This window comes from Siniperca chuatsi, linkage group LG4, assembly GCF_020085105.1.
Source record: "Siniperca chuatsi isolate FFG_IHB_CAS linkage group LG4, ASM2008510v1, whole genome shotgun sequence".
NCBI lineage: Eukaryota > Metazoa > Chordata > Actinopteri > Centrarchiformes > Sinipercidae > Siniperca > Siniperca chuatsi.
Window position 1 is genome coordinate 8986369 of NC_058045.1, and position 20419 is coordinate 9006787.

The 20419-nt window shown below is 42.5% G+C and overlaps 1 protein-coding gene across 4 annotated transcripts in view; it reads right to left on the bottom strand.

Annotated features, from left to right (window-relative positions):
- The window catches only part of reln (reelin), a 96067-nt gene that overhangs the window by 15159 nt on the left and 60489 nt on the right, over positions 1-20419 (bottom strand). For all 4 annotated transcript variants that reach the window (XM_044193588.1, XM_044193589.1, XM_044193586.1 and 1 more), the window contains exons 11-44: positions 20160-20305; positions 17988-18139; positions 17704-17819; positions 16982-17190; positions 16356-16484; positions 16146-16255; positions 15851-15917; positions 15355-15588; positions 14188-14349; positions 13232-13468; positions 12607-12799; positions 11676-11788; positions 9772-9909; positions 9423-9609; positions 8554-8759; positions 8204-8375; positions 7749-7955; positions 7375-7610; positions 7056-7213; positions 6734-6941; positions 6543-6619; positions 5865-6023; positions 5534-5728; positions 4159-4432; positions 3903-4043; positions 3598-3775; positions 3375-3459; positions 3085-3267; positions 2762-2930; positions 2501-2606; positions 2153-2379; positions 1761-1984; positions 523-673; positions 135-393 (exon numbers count right to left, since the gene is read on the bottom strand). In XM_044193588.1, the coding sequence (XP_044049523.1) occupies positions 135-393; positions 523-673; positions 1761-1984; positions 2153-2379; positions 2501-2606; positions 2762-2930; positions 3085-3267; positions 3375-3459; positions 3598-3775; positions 3903-4043; positions 4159-4432; positions 5534-5728; positions 5865-6023; positions 6543-6619; positions 6734-6941; positions 7056-7213; positions 7375-7610; positions 7749-7955; positions 8204-8375; positions 8554-8759; positions 9423-9609; positions 9772-9909; positions 11676-11788; positions 12607-12799; positions 13232-13468; positions 14188-14349; positions 15355-15588; positions 15851-15917; positions 16146-16255; positions 16356-16484; positions 16982-17190; positions 17704-17819; positions 17988-18139; positions 20160-20305 (5808 nt within the window). The remainder of the gene's footprint in view (positions 1-134; positions 394-522; positions 674-1760; positions 1985-2152; positions 2380-2500; positions 2607-2761; positions 2931-3084; positions 3268-3374; positions 3460-3597; positions 3776-3902; positions 4044-4158; positions 4433-5533; positions 5729-5864; positions 6024-6542; positions 6620-6733; positions 6942-7055; positions 7214-7374; positions 7611-7748; positions 7956-8203; positions 8376-8553; positions 8760-9422; positions 9610-9771; positions 9910-11675; positions 11789-12606; positions 12800-13231; positions 13469-14187; positions 14350-15354; positions 15589-15850; positions 15918-16145; positions 16256-16355; positions 16485-16981; positions 17191-17703; positions 17820-17987; positions 18140-20159; positions 20306-20419) is intronic.

Here is a 20419-nt window from a genome sequence, read left to right on the forward strand (position 1 = left end):
AAACTAAATTGACATGGGATTTGTCAGAGGGATGAAAAAATGAAAATTTGGATGGATAATATCAATGCTTGAATGGAAATGATTAAAAGACTTGTAGATGGAATGATGGTTGGATGGATCCTCACTTACTGTACCTGGTCAATGACCCATGGGCTGTAAAAGTGTCCGTTCTCAGAGGGCTGCCACCAGCGGAGGCGAGTGGAAGGTGTGCGGGCACGCAGTGGGATCTCCAGGGCCACCAGGCGAGCTTGATTACTGTTGTTGCTGAAGAGAAATTCCTGGAGGAGGCCCCAGGTAAGACCTCCGTCCACAGAGAACTGCAGCAAAACTGGCTGGGAGCGAGGGTCTGGAGCTGCCTTACCACAGCCAAGACGTAGGAAGAACTGAACAAACCTGCAGAGTTCAGCCATTAACACATTATCACAGAAAACTGTAAATTTAACAACAAAAAATTTGTGATAGTTTATATTTGTGAAGTTGGTAAGTGCTTTTCTTTGTTTGTTTATGTGGCTGTAGCTTTACCTGGCATTTGACAGGTCCATGTCATTGGTGACCAACATGCGGAGGCCGTCCTCGCTGAAGAACAGGTGGTTCCCGCTTGACATGATACCACACTTTCTGGATGGTTTACCACCGCTCAGCAGTCTGAAACGCTCAGCATCCACAGCTCCCCCTAGAAATACAAGTACGTACACAAACACACACATAGAAAGCAACAAAACAGTAAACACACAATCATAAATCCATCATATACTGTATTAAGAAAACAGGAAAACCAAGTCCAAATAGGACCTTTATTTACTGAACACTAATCAAAATAATGTTATAAAAATACAAATAAACACATCAGCATTAATTGAAGATTGAAGAACAATCAGGTATAAAATATGGAACACAATTACAATAATTCCAATCATAAAAAAAGTTTTAAAAAGCATTTTGGCCTGAAGGAGATCATAATCTTAACTCTAGTAAAATATAAAAAAACAAATATACTTTAAGGGCATAATAAAGGTGGGGTATGCGATTCTGAAGAAATCCAATACCATGACAAATACCATGACATAGAGCAAACAATGACACAGCAATTAATGTAACTAACGTTAGCTAGGTTGTGGGTTAGCAAACTGTCCCTACAGTTGCTGCTGTGAAGCTAACAGCCAGAGAGGACGAGACGGTTTCCCAGAGCCAGCACAGCAGCTCCAGACAGCGATACTCACAACTCTCCTGCTTCTATAGCTAACATCACAACAACAGCATATTTTGGCAAACTAGAAAGTAAGCTGAATGTCCGTGGGCAAGTCATTTAACCTTACCTGACACACAAATCATGGCTGGAATGGCTTGGTCCGAACCACTTTGTTTCTTTAGCATTTCAGAGCCAGGGCTGTGTACAAACACTAGATTTTTTTTCAGTGCACACACTGAACGGACAGCTAATGAGATATTCGCTGAATTTGACAAAATTACGTGTATTGGATTAGAATCGCATACCCCACCTTTAAGTGTGTAAGAATTTAGCCTGAAACTCCAGCAGCAAGCATCACATTTCATTTCAGTAAAAAATGGTCAAATAAACTGACTCCAACCTAATGTAAACATGTAATGACCACATGATCATTCTCAAAGCAATATCACCACAGATTTGGATTTCTGATAACTCTGACTGATCAATAAATACTATGCCCTCACACACAAACATTTTCAATAAACTTCCTACTTCCTGATGGCTTTTTGTGTGCATCTGTATGTTGGTGTACCTTCAAAGTCCTCCTTGAGGAAGTCAGGGTTAGGGGTGTCAGGCACAGAGCAGTCAGGCCCAGAGTAGCCAGGGTCACACACACAGTGGGTGCCACCCACACAAGCCCCGTGACCATTACACATGTCCTGACACTGCGGGCCAATGTAGACGTTGTCTAATGCCCATGTTGGAGGAGCAGAACCAGTTGAAAAGAAACCCTGATACCAGCGGAACCTCACTGACCTGTAGGGTGGTCAAAATACAGTGCTTATAGAGTGAGACAGACAGACAGAAATAAACAGATACTATCTTGTAAGCATATTAAAAGAATATAAAAAAGTTTCCCCAAACATTTCGTCAAACATTATTTTCTTTTGCACATCTGCTGTGCAGGATGTATCCATTCCTTACCCGCATAGGCGAAGCTTGCCAAAGTGAATGACTTCCCTCCTCCAGCCCTGAGTTGTACCAGGGAAATAGATGCTGGCAGGGTGGAGATCTGTGGAGCACAGTGAGGAGGGCTGGGGCGCACCGGCACACAGGGGTACCAAAAGGTGCCACGTGGCACCAAAGTCCCGTGAGAACTCAAGACGCACCGGGTGGGCGGAGGAGCTCTCAGCTGTGCAGCCCACATTAATCTGGAGAGACATAAATATACATAACATCAGCAAAGATGATGAGCCATGATTTATGTCTTGACTGATTAAGTATTATGATTGTTGCTTTGGATAAGAAGTCATCAAGGCTGTGTTTGTGTACCTCAAACTGGATGATGGTGTTCTCATTTACGTCAATGTCCCTGGTGGTAATGGAGTGCTCTCCAAGCTCGCTGGAGACAAACACCATGGATGACTCATCCTCCTCCCTGCATCACAAACAAACACAAATACAAACACAAACACAAAGATTAGTCAAGGGTAAAAACATCTTTTTGAAAGTTGTATCACCATTGGGTTCATAGATAGAAACACTGTCAAGACACCATCATTGTCAACATTCAAAACTATGTGTTTTTCTTACAGTCCAGTCTTCTGGTAGGGGCAGTAGAGGCCAGTGTTTCCACCAGGAAAGAACAGCCAGTTAGACTCATTGGGGCCTTCCTCAAAGCTGTCTATTACCACCGGTGGGTTGTGTAAGGAGCTGCCATCAATGATGAGATCATCTATTACCCAAACCTCCTCCTTCTTACCTGAAGGGCATAACATTGTGGAGATTATTACACACTGATTCTGCAAGTTCAGGAGGCATGAAGAAAAGTGAATGTGGTGAAGAAACAGACAAGAGATGTGAAAAGCACAGATTATGTAAATTTTAATGCACAACTACACAATGTGTCCACTCACCACTGTTGTATGGCTGCCAGAGTCTGAAACGGGTGGCGTTGGTCTGAGCGCTGGCTGGCAGCGGCAGGTGGAGGAACAAAGTGTCAGTGGAAGCTGGGAAGTAAAACTCATCTAACATCAGCCAGCTAATTCCTCCATTCACAGAGTACTGCAGCAGCACTGAATGGGAGCGCTCTGGGACACCTAGAAAAGCCCACAAGATATACTATTATGACAACATCTTGAGAAAAAACAATATCTTAATCAAAAATACAGCTATACCAAGAAGAAAAAAAAGGAGTTATTTTCACCTTTAGTGATGAATTTGAAGGAGAACTGGATGTAGAGAGTGTTGGTGCAGTCCAGATCCCGTGACACTATCATTCGCAGACCATCCTGAAAACAAACAGACAAGGATTACATTCTTGGTCAGTTAAGAAAAGTCAGTGATCTAAAGATATCAAACTGTGTCTATGTGATTAAACTGTATTCTTATTGCTCTGGATGTTCTCTGCATGGTGTTTAGGACCCTACCCCTTTGAAGATAAGGGCAGTGCCAGATTTAAGAGGTTCTCCGCTCAGAGTTCCCCTCTCTGCTCCATACACCTCAGGCCACGTCTCCTGCTGCAGGTTCTCATTAAAGTCCTCTCTAAGTACAGATGGCAGGGGAGCCAAAGGCACACAGTGTGCCCCCCCATAACCCTTGTCACACCTGTGTGAGAGTGGGAGAAAAAGTATGGGTAAGTAACAAGTAACAAGTACGTGTAGACAGAAAATAAGTGTAAAAATGACCAAAGGTTAAAATTCTTCAGCTGTGCAGAAAAGCCAGTTTTACTTACACACAATGTCCATTGTCACACAAACCATGACCAGAGCACATCCAGGGGCAGCCAGGAGCAAGTAACACGTTATCTAGAGCCCATCCTTCTGCCCCTGGGGTGAAGTGGGTCTGGATCCAACGGAACCGAGTTCTGGGAGAACTGAGGGATTCAACAGCAAGTTATAAAGAAAAGTAGCTTCAGGAGTTTGTGCACTTTCAGAAAATACACCAATACTTTCCACTAATTTTGGGTATAAAAGTTCAAAAACACATACTTAGCAGCACTGGGCAGGTAGACAGTGATCCTCCTCCAGTGTTTGTACTGCGTTGAGGTATAGATGGAACTCTGAGTATAACCAGCACAGCCAATGGCTGGGGGCACGCACTCTGGGGTGATGAGAGACCAGTGATGACCACAGTCTGTGGAGTACTCCAGTCGCACACCATGGGAGAAGGAAGTGGACTTACTACAGCCCATACTCAGCTCAAATTGCAGGAATGACGAGCCTGACACCTCAAAGTCCCAGCTCTCTGCATATCTTGGCTTCTCTGCAGACACAGTATAAAAGCAACATCACATTTTTTGGTATTTACAATAACCTGATTCTAGTATCCACACCAGGTTACAATGGTTTAACATTATTTTCATCAACAACGCCTTAACAAGACACATGTCTGTAAATCAACATGTTTCGGCTGTGGGGAATCCCGCCTGGTTACCACATTAAACAGGCCTGTAAACTCCAGTGGGATGAAAAAGGTGACAGTTCTGAGAATAGGGCTGAACTTCACTCTGTGACACATTGCTTTTAGTTTGTCGCCGCTGCCACTTGGCCAAAAAAGCTGAAGAAGTTTAAGAGGAACATATAATCACATAGATTCTTGTTGGCATATGATGTTAATGCAGGCAATTTTTCCAACAAAATTCATATTGTGTGAAAAAAAACAGCTTTTTCTGCTCAAAATTAGCTTGTATGTGTCTGCTTGAAAATAATAGGTACTGCTGAGTTATGTGCGAAATGTGTGCGTGTTTCAGCACATATGAGAACAGCCATGAAGTCTGACAATCAGTGCTTTATGTGTTCACACAGGGACACGGGAGCTTTATGTTTATAGATGTGTTGCCAAATTGCTTTTGCTGAGCATCTTAATGAATGGCCCCAGTTGTAATTTAATATTTGCGCAGAGTAAATCCGCTCACAGCTTGATGCAAGCATAAATAACAAGCAGGATGTTCATTCAGGTTTGCTCTCATTAATAATGCAGGACCCACAGCACCACAGTAAATGGGTGATTCAGTTTCAGCCTGTTGTGTGGGTAATACTTGGATGTTACTGTACAGCCATTTATGTGGTTTGTTGAGTGTATATTGTTTCATCTTTTGCCTTTTCTTCATCATGCAAAGAGTAGTTCAGCTGTTTTGCGGTAACATTCCGCTTTATATTCATTAACTGTGCACTACAAACACTGCAGCTTCACTGAAGCAGTTGGGTGTTAAGTGTCTTACTCAGGGGCCAGGAGCAGCGAGTTACTCCTTCACTTTCCATGCACACGCTTTCTGAGCCAATCTAGGAATTACAGCTCTGTAGTCATAAGGCCTCATCTCTAAATGTATGTGCTTATGAACAGTAACGTGTTTGTGTGACTCACTATCAATGGCCTCAGAGTTGAAGGTAAGTGCTGTGTCCAGAGACAAACAGTCCACAGTCACCTCCCCACCCTGAATGCGGTACCAGTTGTGCCTCAGAGGGGTCATGCCGTCAAACTTGTCATGGAAACCTGTTCTGGAGCTGTCGTTCATACCAATCAAGACATCGTCCAAAGCCCACTGGGCAGAGTGTTTCCCTATAAGGATGGGGAGAAAGAAGTCAAAATGAAAAACAAAATTAAAGCTGTGATATCAAAAATGTATTGTAATACAGTTGTTTTATTATTCTTATGTGCTTTTCTGGAATATTGTGCACTCAAATTTTACACTAACCTTGCTGTGGCTGCCACCACCGAAATACTGTGTAGGGGGTTTTGGCTGCAGGTGGCAGCTCAATGGTCACCACTTGGGGCTCCAGGAAGGAACTAAAGTCCAGCTCCCTCAGGAACTGCCACTGGACACCATTGTTGGTAGAGAACTGGACAATAACACCTAATATCACAGAAGAAAGAGCAGAGTGGATAGCAATTTAGATGGGAAATACGTTTCATAGATACAGAATGAGTAAATTTATCAGAAAGTAAAAAGAAACAATAGAATATAATGCAACAGAATCTAATTACAGTCCTGAAGCCCTGATTATTACAGACAAGCTGTATAGGAGGCTGGCAGTGTTTTATCTGACACTGCAGAAACGATCAGACTGAGCCTTCAGCACTGCTGCAGGCTAGAGATCCACAATCTGCTGACTGATGAACAGAATAGAACAGACAACACTAGACTTTGATTCTCCTTTAGAAAAAACACTGTCAATGAGGACCAGTTTTGTACCTACACAGCCTTGGCTGGATCACAAGGCTGATCAAAGACAAAGAGTGAGAAGGAGCAGATGGAGACAAGCCAGCGGTGAACTGATCAGATCAGATGTGGTGCTGCTCTCTACAGACTGCACTGTTTAGAAACAGCCACATGAATGCAGCAGAGGGCCTCAATACAGTATGTGATAATTACCTTCATTGCGGGAGCGAGGCCTGGTGCAAGTGGGCCCCAAACTCTTGCTCCCAATTCGGATGTAGAATTGGACCAACCTGTATGTAAACAGTAATAACTAAATAAAAATTTCGCATTAAACAAACAACCACCGATTTAACTGGTCTCCAGAGCTTAAAGATGAGAGATTTATAGGTGTGAATTCCACTCACCGTGTGTTGGTGGTATCTAGAGGAACTGTGTGTGCCTCTCTCCTCCCAGAGCTACTGAAGTAAAGAGCTTTGCCCTCACCGATGATGCCACAGCCGCCTCCAATTTGTCCACCACTTAGGCTCTGCCAGAGTGGGCTCAGCTTCCCCTCAAAGCCCTCAGTCAGCTCTGGTGGACTGGCTACAGATGGGACACAACTATCCTGCTCCACTATGGAAAAAAAGGGGAAATCATAAGGTATAAAACATAAAGATACATGAAAAATATGATCTTTTTTAATTTCTTTCAGTTTCATCCTTTTTCCTTCTCTCTTTGTCATTGTACCTGTGTATCCCATATCACAGAAGCAGACTCCAGAGATGCAATCTCCATGTCCCCCACAATGGTTTGGACAGGGCTCAGAGATGTAGACCCCATCCAAGGAAAAAGGTGGGGCATCTCTGTATATGCTGCTCTCCTGGAACCAGCGGAACCTGGTTTTACTGGGAAAATGCGGTGAAGAGGATTAGGAAATGAGAGAGATACAGTAGACATTTAAATTATGCTTGTCAACTGCTTCTAAAAAATATTCTGTCTAAAGAAAATGTATAAAATCACTATTACAGCTTAGCAGATCCAATTGTATGCCTGTTACTATAGCTACCTGGCTGCAACATTGCGTGGTATGACCACAGTGACCCTGGTCCACTGTTCATAGTCCCCAGTGTTGTAGACAGTGGGCTCTCTAAGCTCACGACCACTGCCCTCACAGACACCTGCCCCTGGGGTTCCTGGGTAACAGCCCTCTCTCACCAGGGCCCAGGTACGACCGGCATCATGGGAATACTGCAGCAGGACTGGGGCAGACGCGCTGAACTCTGACTCACAGCCTATGTTCAACTGGTAGGGAAAACAATGGACAGAAAATTGAAGAACAATTTAATTCTGATTAAGTAGTATTGTGTGCCTGTTTCGCAAAATGGCACCTTACGTTGACACCATCTGTTTTTCTAGTTTTTACACTTTCCATGTGAGTACCTTAAACTGAAGGGTGTAGCCAGGGCGCAGGGCCAGGTCCCTGGTGACGGCAACCCTATCCCCATCGGAGCGCCCAAACACCATGGCAGAGGGTGTTGGGGCGCAGAAGCTGTTGTTGCTTTCTCTCTCCATGCCTTCATTACCCAGCATCAGCCACACACTCATCTGGTTCAGAGGGTAGTCGAATGCTGGCTTCTCGTAAAAGTTCTGTGCAGACAGAAGAGTGTAGTGTTTTGTGTAACAGGTACCAGTGTGTGCAGCAGAACGTACTTCTCATAAGATAAATGGATACACTTCGGGAAAGAGTAAAGATTTGTAGCTGTTTTATCTCAGTTTGGCTGACACTTTCCATTACAACAAAAGAAGTCATATATCAAGATGAAGCCGAAGCTGCTGCACAAGGTCAGAGCACAAATGACAAGTTAAAGGAAAAACTCTTCAAATTAATTCCTGACCTGTGGTAGTGTTGGATTGGCCATGGGGATGATGTGTTTCTCCCTCTCTGACAAAATTATGACATCATCAATTGCCCACTGGTCATAACCCTCCCCAGAGTGAAGAGGCTGCCACCAACGAAACCTTGTAGAGGGTGTCTTAGAGGCCAAGGGAAGCTCATAGTGGACAAAGCTGAGAATAGAAGAAGGGACAAGTTACTGATGTTTCTCTTCCAAAATGTACAATCATCACAGCCACATCTAAAACTCTTTTACCATATAGACTACAAGAAACAGTAAAAGCAGATCTTGTGTACTGGTAAAGATGAAAAGTATTAATTTCCCCCTTTCTTCATCCCCATGTTTCTCACCGAGGCTTGGTGAAGTCAGTGAAGTACATCTCAGCGATGAGGCCCCAGCTGATGCCTCCGTCGTTGCTGTACTGCAACAGCACTCCTTCCTCCCTGCTGTCTGCCTGGTTACACTCCGCCAGGTCTCCGCCCACCCGCAAGTAGAACTGCACAAACTCCGCCCATTCAGTGTCCAGGTCCCAGCTCACCAGCTGCCTCAGCCCAGCCTGACAACAACACACAAATATATTTGTGCATATTAAGTAAGGGATAATCAACTAGGAGCTGCATGCATGTTATTTTTTATAACCATGGGTCAGAGGAGATGTCCCACCCTATATATATACTGTATCATGGCCACTTTCCAGTAATCAAAATATAAATATTGTTTGTTCGTATTGTGGGGCAACACACTCTTTAAATGCAAACTTTGTTTTGCCAATATCTTTGTCAGTCCTGTAATAAATGTAACTGCAACAAATAGGATAGGCTGTTTCCTGGTAACAGCTGCAACAAACAGATTTCCAGCTATGTGCACTAATTCAGAATCAAGTATTTTATAGAGCCATGGTATGATTAAATTAAATCTATTCGTTTTCAGGGTAGAGGTAATTCAGAGATCAAAGGTCAGCAGTTTTTTGCCAGTAAAAACTAGAAAGCAATAAGATTACATACTGTACCTCTGCCAAGTTTGCACAATACTCTAAATTAGTTATTTCAATGACACAAAATATTTTTACATTTTGAATCTAGATCTGGATTTGCACCAAAAGACACAGGGACAATGATAGGATTGATGTGCCTGATTTCTTTCTTAGCAGTAAGTGCTGTAGTTTATGAAAAAATATGAAAATGTTAAAAAATGCTGCATTCTTGCAATGTTGTTTTACCTTGCTGAAGTACAGTGACGATCCAGATGAGACCACCCCACAGCCCATGTCAGGGGTAACCACCTCTCCACCAATCACCTCCTGCCAGGTGGCCAGCAGTGCATCCTGGGACTCAAAGTCAGAGAGTACACTGGAGGAGAGGGGGGAGGAGGGCTGGCAGTCTGTTCCAGTGAAACCATCATCACACCTACAAGAGAAGACAATGGCTGAACTTCTTGTCTTTGCTCTTTGTTCATCTATGCTTTAATATGAATCCCACAAACATCCATCAAAAGTTGAGTGATATTGAAAAAGTAAAAAAGAACAACCGCAAGACGTTTAATGTGTGTTTCTGTGTGTGAAAGCTGACCTGCAGTGTCCATGGTCACACCAACCATGTCCGTGGCACATGTTAGGACACTGCTGGCCGATGTAGATGTCATCAAGGGCCCACTCATCCTGCTCTCCATAGTAGTTCTGGATCCAGCGGAACCGTGTTGCACTGGACCTGAACACAGAGGGTATACACACGCAAAAATAGTTTAACTAGATTCAGACTATAGAAGCTGAACAAAATGTACATAGATGGAAGAAAAATTGCAATACTGTAACTGACTGCTTAATTCTAATTGATATATAAGTAATATAATGTTATCAACAGTTATTGCTTGCATGTGCATCATCATGTTATACTCACTAATCTACTTCTCTACTGGGGATAAGTTTTGTGGATTTAGTGTTCTGGCAGGAGTAAAGATTAACCTTATCACATGTGTGCATGTCTATTTTCCTATTTGTGCGAATGTCAGAGAGAGGGCAATATCATCAACACATCATTTCTGTTAAAGTTAGGCTGTGGATATGGTTTTCGTGCAGTGTGGCTACATGTTTGTGTATGTGAGTGTCTTTCAGTGCTTGCTGTTCGGTGCATGTACAGCAATGACAAATGGTTGTAGAAGCGTAGATAGTCAGGTATATTGGGGATTATATAGCATGGAGGTTTCTTGGTCTGCTGCTTCGGTGACCCATATCAACTCAGACCACCTCCTGATCATACAGAGCTGGCCACGACTGTTTTATTATCATTTACTGCCATGACCCTGTGACCTCTCATCACACCCTGCAGGAGATTAGACCACCTATATTTAGGAGCTAGGGAGTAGAATGAAATGGAGGTGGAGGTCACAGTGCTCAGTGAGGAAGGTTTATGTGATTATTTGAGTTGATATATGTGTGAGCTAGGGCTGTAACAGTACATGTATTCCTTACATACTGTTCCGTACAGGATGATTGGTTCAGTATGGGGCTTGTTTCAGTTCTGTTCTCCCTTTAAACGAAATAACTACAGTCTTATTAACCTAATACAATGTAATCACAGTCTTTGTATTGGCACACACAGAACAAAATTTCAAAAGTTTGAGTTCATCTGGCAAAGCTTTGGCAGTATGACAGTTGTTGACTGCTTAGCTAACACATGGTAGTCAGATTATTTGAGCACGCAGAGCCCATATCATTTAAATTCCATATTTAGGAGAACTATCTTTTTTATTATCTTATATTTTTCCAGACAAGGAGTAGTGAACCAGACAGAAAGTGTGTGCACCTCATTTGTGTTGGCATCTCTCAAGTGTGTCGCAAACCCTTCTCTCCACAACATGAGTGGTAAAGCTGTGGATATTTTACCATACTGAGTTGATTAAAAAGTGTTTGGCCCTTTCTGTATTCTTTCAAGTGTGCATAGTTTTGCAAATGAGTTGGAGCAAAACTGACATATTGCTTTTTGTGTTCTTTTAGATTACTGGATTGGACAGATGTTAATGGCCCATGAGTTACTTTTGAAAAAAGCAACTCAACCAAAAACCAAGCCAAACCAAGACCCCAAAAATGTAGTAAATATTTGAGAGGATATCTGTGTGTGGTGGTGTGTGGATATCTGTGTGTGGTGGGGTGGGGTATTTGATGAAAATGCTTATGAACAAAGCATGCTCCACTGTTTTTAAGCAGAATTGTATGTGAAATAGTTTGTGCATATGTGTATGGATGTGTGTGAGGGGTGTGTGTCTACGTATGTACAGCCATTAACAGTAATAGATGTGGATGCTTCCTAGTGTCCTCTTTTTCAGCTTTAAGTTATACATCTGACTGTATTTCAGGTGCATTATGCTTGTTAACTGCAAAAAACAGCATGAAACTAAGATCAGATAACAAACCATCCCAAAAGGCACTTTGTAAATCGTTTCTACTATGTCTATTGTACAGATGTGCAGTACTTACCAGGTCTTCTGAGGCAGAGACAGAGTGATGCGTCTCCAGTCTTTGAACTCTGATGGGTGGTAGACACTGGGAGATGTAAACTCAGAGCAGCTTGGCATGCCAGGCAGACAGGCCTAGGTGACAGAAGTGGGGGATTTCATTACAATACAGTTTTTATTGCATACCCATTTGGGGGGGAAAGGAATTGCTTAATGTTGATTACTCAGAATTCATAAAACAAAGTTTTTCATTTACAATTGTGGATTTTGTTTTGTAGCTAAATGCTTCATTAACAGCATGATATACTGCAGACACACCCTGAGGCTGCATTAGCCCCACAGTGTATGCATATAAAAGGCTAACGCAGGATTACAGTATCTCTGACCTTGAACACTGGAAGACAAGCAAGGATTAACAATACATGACTTTCAGTGAGTTACATTCTGCACTTGCCAGATGACTGCATTTTCATGCACATGGGAGAATTAGAGAAAATTCACTGATGGAGGACTCATTACGCCCTATTCAATTCCAAAGGCAATAAAAATCTTGGCAGATACTTTAGTGCTTTATGAATATTTATGAGCCAGTTGTGATCACAGAAAATCTTTGTTGAATCATGGGAAGATAATCTGCTTGCTGATTCAAGTATTGCCATGTTTTTGCTAATAGTAAGATAATAAAAATTAATTGCGATAATTTCTCATCTAAAACAAAGTGCCACATTTAAAGAGTCTTATTATTATTTACACATTATTACTGAGGCTGTAATGGGTAAATCAATATTCATGATCATGAATAAATTATATTTTTCCTTGTCTCTCTCCAGGATGACTTCTACAAGTTGTTGTCATAAACAAAGGTGTGGGCCAGGCTGTGAAAACAATAGGGATCGGATGTTAACAATCACTTAACATGGGGAACAAAGTTGCATACATTTCACGCTGCTTACCTCTTTGACCAGGTGCCAGGTGAGGCCGTGATTGGTGGAGAACTCCAGGCGGACCTGAGTGTCAATGTGAGGGGAGGGCTCGCGGCCACAGCCCATGACCAATGAGAACTGTAGACTGTAGGAGGCTCCGATCTGCATTGACTGAGTTTCCACATAACGGATACTGGAGCCAGGGCTAGGCTCACCGGAGAAACTAGAGTACAACATGGACGAAGAGAGAATATCATACTGTATGTCATATGCTGTGGTACATGATCTTTAAGCCACTATGTGTAGAATTTTAATGTGACTGTAGCATCTTTCAAACTGTTCTGATGGCATATTTTTTTGTTTGTAGGAATAAAGACAATCAAGTGAAAATAGGTGGAGTCTACAGTATATATTGCTTTGATTACATACACTCTGTGTGCCTGAGAACAATTCTACACATGGTGACTTTAAATGGACAAAATGGAGTTACAAATTACTGCTGTAAATAATAACTAAGAATTGACAAATGTGTAACTATTCAATCATGTTCGGACCCATTGGACAACCTTTCATTTAATTAAAAACAAAAGTTTTCAAATGTTGTTTCCAAATACTGACTAATACAGTATTTACATCAGAGCTTTAAGTCTCCTACCTGAGGGTCCAGTCATGCTGGCAGTAGGGCTGAACATGGCCAAGATAGAAACCAAGACTCTGGGTGACGTCCAGCACGTTGCTGAAGTCGAGACTTATGGTGTTGAACAGCACAGAGGTCATGCTGATTTCATCCAGGGCCCACACATCGTGACCACGACCCGAATGGTATGGCTGCCACCAGCGGAACTGCACGCCAAACTTACGAGCACCAGACGGGAGTTCAACTGACACAATCCTGGTTGGGGGAAAGAGATTATCAAACTGAACTTTACTGACATTTAATGGAAAGTTTGCTTGACGTAAGTAGTGCATGCGCCATAGTCACAACCGCACACATTTAAGAATAGTGAGATGTATTTGAGGATAGTATCCATATTGGCAAATATTTTAGCTGGAATTAATCACACAGGCTGAACTGTAATTCAGACTCTAACTTGGATCTGAAGTCCACATAATTGCAATCTGCTGTTTGTAAATAATGTACACTTGAATCGATTCTGAAACTATGCAGACTATGAATATAGCTTTTTATGCCCCCTCTGTTAGCCACAAAGACCTTTTTTCTCTTTGTCAAGACTGATTCCTTTATCATGTTGTTTTGTACAAAAATACATGTTGATACAGTAAGAACCTGCACTTGCACCTGCAGGTTAGATAGCTGTGTAGAACTTGTCCCTGACTCGCTGGCCCCAATTGACCCTTCTTGTGCTGATGAAGAGCTCTGAGTCCCAGCCTGCGCAGCTGGAACCCAACCCACTCTGTCTTCATTACACACATAGATGGCATTAACTGACTCAATGGTTCCCAGTGGCTTACACCTCCAGCACACCATTAGCAGTGCAAATGTGTGTTAATGGAGTTATAGTGTCTCTGTGGAATCATAAGCATACAAGCGTGTACAGACACACACACAAACACATCACATGCACACACACACTCTAACATAGGAGGTACCTGGGCTCATGGAAGCCTTGGTAAGCGTAGTGCTGCAGCAGCGTCCAAGTGATGCTGTTGTCTGACGAGTAATGCAGCAGGACACCCTCTCCCGGCTGGTCTGGGGCAGGACATGAGCTCAGGGTGCTACGGCTGCCCAGGCGAAGCGTAAACTGTAGGTACCTGCAAAGAATGAAAGCAAGTATATGAAAGAGAATGAAAGCAAGAAGGAGTAGGGCCAGTTGGAGAGAGAAAGGGAGTACAGTAGCAGTAAGTTGAACAAGAGTGTGTTCAGGAAGGAGAGGTGAGAGAGATGGGTGAAAGGGTAGATAAACAGACAGTCAAGGAGAGCAGATAGGCGGGAGGGAGGTGGCAGGATGATGGATGAGTGATTAAATGAATGAGGATGAAATTAGATGAGGAGGTGGAGGGAAAGAAGGAGCAAAACATAGTGAGAGAGACTGAGTGAGAGTCAGAGTTCATATTCATGTTTTCATGTTAACTGTACATAATTTTAAGGTAGCATGAGTTTTCATCCTCTTATGTGTTCATGTTTTGGCAGACATATTCTGTCTCGGTTTTGCCAGTCACACCCCCACAGCTCTCTCTTTCCTAGGCTGAGCTGTGCTTTCAATAGAGGTGCAGTTTCCTCTTTCAGGCAGCTGTTCACTCAATCAGCCAGGAAACTGGTATTAAATATGGCCATCAGGTGGCACACTGAGAGCCGTAACAGGCATAATCAATCTAACACAGATGCCATATCTAACTTCATCGTTCCCTCTCCATCTTTCTCTCTCTCACATTTTCATCCTCTCCTTTCATCTCTCCTCTCATCTGCAGTCCTCTCAATGATCACAATCCATCTCCCAGCATAGGAACACAGAGTATGAGGGAAAGAGGGATGGGCGAAGGAGGAGAGTGGATAGTTGACTGGCTGGAACATTTGCAGTATAAATCAGAAGTAAAGACACCTGATGAAGACAAGCCATGGTTTTACAAAGTAATCTACTGATGGCAAAATCAGCAGAATCAAAATCTGCTTGTGTGCATGCTGATGTGCATGTATATGTTTGTACAAGAGTGTGCATGTGCGTCCCCTCATGTCTCTGCTTATGTCTGTATGTGTATGAAACAAGTTTGTATTTGTTTTTACATTTTGATCCTGTTCTTTATCAGAAATTTCATTACCTGGCCTGGGAACTGTCTAGTGGAGCGGTGACCAAGTGTCTCCTGCTGTCCCTGTTGAAGACCAAGGCCTTGCCGCTGGCCAGCACCCCACAGCCAAAGCTGACCTCAGCCCCACGAAGTGAGGAGAAGCTGTGGTAGGAGGAGAGGCGTGGGCTGGAGAAACCCTCTGATAGGAAAGCCGGGAAGGTCTGGGAGGCAAGCTCACAGGCTGGACCACTGAAGCCTGGGTCACATCTGGGAGGTGGAGAGAGGAGAGGAGAGGAGAGGAGAGGAGAGGAGAGGAGAGGAGGACATGAGACATTAAAAAGAGTGAAGGATATAAATGAGAAAAAGAAGACAGAGATAATGAAAATCCATTAATAAATCATAACCATAATACAATCTGATTAATTTTGAATGGTGATTGGTGCTGTAAGGCATTAGGTGGATAATGAGCAGACTCATTTTGAAGGAGAGACATTGGATTTATTTGGTTTAATAAAAAGCAGATCCTTACTTGCAGCCTGTGCGAGAACAATGTCCTCTCCCAGAGCAGAAACGAAGGCAGGCTGGACCAATATACACTGAAGCAAAACACAGGCATGGAAATTATATTTTCTTTTACTGCAAAAAAAGCATTTTTTGGAATATTTAGCTGAGCTATTATAAAAATGTATGTGACACTGTATTCTGTATGTTGGGACCTGAAAGGAGGAGGTTTTTGGGGATATTTGTGGGGTTCCAGTAAACAAGAAAACAATGTTGTTTCATGACACTGACTGTATCATGTAAACTTTATGTACAGTACCAACCATTGTCTATTGCCCACATGCTGCCCGCTCCAGTGCCGGACTGTTTCCAGCGGAACCGTGTAGTCTCTGACAGGGCAGCGTTGGGCAGAGGGATCGAGATTCTGGTCCACCTGGAAAGACAGAATACAATATGTATACATCCACAGTGACTGACAAAGATATACACACAAGCACAGTCGCACACATACAGAGGTGCAGACTCATTTATACCCGCTGTAGTTGTCAGAGGAGTAGATGGTGCTGTGAGGAAGATGGGGTCCAGCACAGAGCTCTGGCAGACACTCAGTGTGGAGCAAAGACCAGGAGCGACCGTGGTTGGTGGAAAACTCCAGACTCACGCTAATGAAAAATAACAGAGAACATCTTATCTGAACATTTTAATTTTCAATCTAAAAAAGTGTAAAATGACTGAAGTGCTCTGGACTTAGATTAAGTAAAAAAAGAGCAACCTCTTTTACAACTTCTACTCTACTTATTAAAACTGAAACTATACAATTTAATACAGTTGCAGCTTCAAATGAAAGCAAAAGTTTGAAGAATTAAACCAGAAATAATGTAACATGATCTTAACAAACTCCTTGAACTCACATTTCTTATTCTTAGAAGCCAGCTGAGTTCAGCTTTCTCTAGATTCTGCTGTTTAGAAGCATTATGCCCCCGAGTTTGCTGTGTGTACCAGTTACCACTCTTGACACCAAAATAACTGAGAGAATCTAGGGTGTCTCACTTGACGTGCGGAGGTCTCCTTTGTTACAGCCCAATTTCATGATTTTGAAAAAAGTGGCAATATTTCCTCATAAAAGCACTGCCTAACCTAGTTTTAAAATGTGTCACACCTGTTGGCAGGCTGGTAGGAGCCACAGCCTAGGTTGATAGAGAACTGAGCAACATGTGTGTGGGTGCCAGGCAGCACAGGGAGCAGCTGCATGAAGTCCACGGCCCATACATGGCGGTTGGCACCCCCATGTGACCGCTGCTCCAGGCAGAACTGGGTTACTGGTGTTTGGAGCTCAGTGGACACTGCCACCGATACCACCGCAGGAGTCTGAAATAGGAGGATCGGAAGATAGATGAAAAGATCAGACCAGAGAATTAGTCACCAATTTTTTACAATCAGAGTTCCCTAAAGCTCCAGTCTTTGATCATTTATCAAAATACCTGCCGATCTATTAATCATCGTTTAATCTCTGATAGAAATATATCAATCATGTCTGGGAATGGGAATGTGCTGGTTCAGCGGTAAACATGTTTCTGTGATATATTTAAGTTTTGTTTCTTAATTAATTCTATTTATCTGAACAACACTGCTGTTGTGATCTAGAGTATGCAATAAAAAAAACAGAGCTTTATAGTCAAACACCTGAAAATCCACCACCATGACATGCTGCCACTTCATTAAAAGTTTGAAAATGTTATATGGTGGGGTAGAATTTAAATTAACTGTGATGGTATTAATAGCAATTTACTGGTATGCAGTAGCACTTCAGATTAATTAACTCTAAGGTTTTGATAGAGAGTACATATTTTTTGGTGTGTGAATATGTTGCGTAGGTCTCACCCTGTAAGAAGAATATGGAAGGGTGTCGAGCACCACTCGCTCCCTCCTGCCTTCAGACCTTCCAAACAGAATCACATCGTTCTCATGGGACTCTCCTGGATCACAGTCACCTCCGCCTAAACACAAACAGACGTCACTATGTTTATGCAATTTCATACACGTGCAAAAAATATTGGTGAAGGCACCAAAAAGAGCAAGGCCGTGTACACAACAATGTTGTGTAAAGTAAAGCTACTGTTTAACCAAATACATGACAAAGTATTATGGATGGAGGATTTCTATACCCATGGTAAAGTGGAAGCGAAGGTTTCCATAAGACGTGGTGTCGAGGTAGGGGGTGCACATTCTCCTCCGGCCCTCCTTCTCAAACACTAGTGCTGAGCCTGACTCAATCTCTCCACACTGGGTCCCATAGTCAGCTCCCTCTATGTCCCAGCTGAGTAAAAAAAACACAGACAGGGAGGGCTGGTTTAGTAAGTAAAAGAAGTTTCTCAACACAAAATGTTTATTTCGAAATGCTATATATTAAATAATAAGTGGTACCTGAAATTTATGAGGCGGTATTTCAGCAACATCAATAATTCTAAAAAAAACAAGCCCTTCAAGCAATCAGGCCACATGATGTATTACTCTTAAAAAAACTTTAATAACTCAGTGGTAGCTCATATTTTTCACATATTTGTCAGATTGTTTATGGCCTGAATAGAGTTCAGAACAACAATTCATTCTTGAGAGTAAGTTTAGTTAAAGAAGGAAAAGCCTGAAAATAACAAGGTAATGTGAATGTATAATTTACAGCTAAAGAAATAGAAAAGGAAACAGAGGAGTTACATTTCTTGTGAAATTCAAGCACTTAATCTTAGACAAATATAAACCCCAAATGAGACTTACTGACATAACAGCACACAAACACAGAAATTTTAGGATGCAAACACTTGTGTTTATAGATTGCCTCTTTTACACAGCATCTCCCTCCGGAGTATTACTGAAGTCAGTAAACAGTTGCCATAATTCACACCTTGCCAGTAAACAAACACACAATGCCAGGAATACAGCATAAATCACCTGGAAGAGGACTTACAGACACAGGACACACACACACACACGTGCAGACACATATTTCTGCACAGTGGAGAGAGGATCCTCATTAGCACTGACAGAAGTTAACTCAGTGTGTCAGCCCTCTCCTGTGTTCCTCTACCTCCCCTCCCTCTTTCTCTTTCTCTCCCCTTCCTTTACCCCCTGTTCCTCTCTAATATCTGCCATGCAGTATATAATCTGGTGTTTTTCTGTCACAGCCAGTGTTGGGTTAAATGACACTTAGTGGAGCATAGCAATAATACAAGCAAAAACTCTCCCTGCCTACCACACACATGTGTCAGCTCATGACGCCTGATGGCTGAGAGCTTGCATGCAGTGTAGCATGTTGGCATGCTGACGGAAGGTGTGAGGGTGCGGGGCAGCCGTAGAAACACACTCCTGTTTGAGGTCCTTCTCATTAATGGAAAAATGTACTGACAGACCTGCTGCATGAGGCGTGTTAATTACTCTCTGGCAGTAACACTAGCTATCATCTCACCTCTTTTATCTCTCTACCTCTTGCAGTGCTTCTGACAGTGTTTCCTTGCTGTCTGCTGTCCAGTGTGTGTTTGCGTGCGTGTGTGTGTGTGTTTCACTCTGAACAGATGGACTGCTGTCTCTGTAGCAGTCAGAGGCATGACATTCACCTGTGTCAGCCCCCAAGTTTAACTTAAACTTGTGCAATACGCTGCATGTTACATCACTTGACATATGACAAGTGACAGGTGTACATGTGCATGTGTACACACACATAGAAATACCAGAGAACTGATATCCCACCAAAATCCTCCCCCTCTGTTAACTCTCTCTTTCCCAGCTAAAATGTGGCCTGGGGCTAAAGTCAAATGTATCATCCCAAACTGACCCTACATTCATTAAGGATCATATTTTTTCATGGTTCCTTTTAAACCTTTATGGTCTGGCTTTGTTATATATTTTGATTCTTTAAAACCATAAAAAACTTTTGCCTCAGGTTTGGCAACCACATTTGGTTTTACTAGCATTTGGTTTACTAGCATTTTGGTTTTAGCTTCATTGCTGTGGACCAAACTCCCCCTCAGTATCAGGTCAGCTGAGTCAGCGCCACATTTGAAAAAGCTTATAAAAAGGTGTAAATTTGTAATGATTGGCATTTTAATAATGTAATGCTCCAGTGGTATTTTGCTGTTTGTATCATATTTAATTTTAATTGTCTAGTTTGACGTTTTCCTGTAATCGTTTTGTTGTATTTTATGTTTTTTTTAATGTGCACTTTGTAACTGTGGTTTTGAGAAGTGCAATAGAAATAAAGATTACTTACTTATTTAAGACACATTTAGATAAAATGATCCAGTAAAGGGGGTGGGGAAAGAAATTAGACCATCATCTTGACTTACTTTGAGGGCGGGCTTTCAAAGTCTTCCTCCCAGTAGCTCCTTCCCTCCTCACGATGCAGGTCAATGTCTCTGGTGGAGGCAAAGCTCTGGCCAACTCCCTCACCACCATGGAAATACAGGGCATTGCCCTCGGACTGACAGGCATGCTGGCCAAGAAGAACACAGGTGTTAACATATGCAACCAGTAACCACTTTTGCAAAGCAGTGTCTTAAGAAAATTAACTGTAAATTGAAACACTTGTGGAAATGCTGTTCCCCTG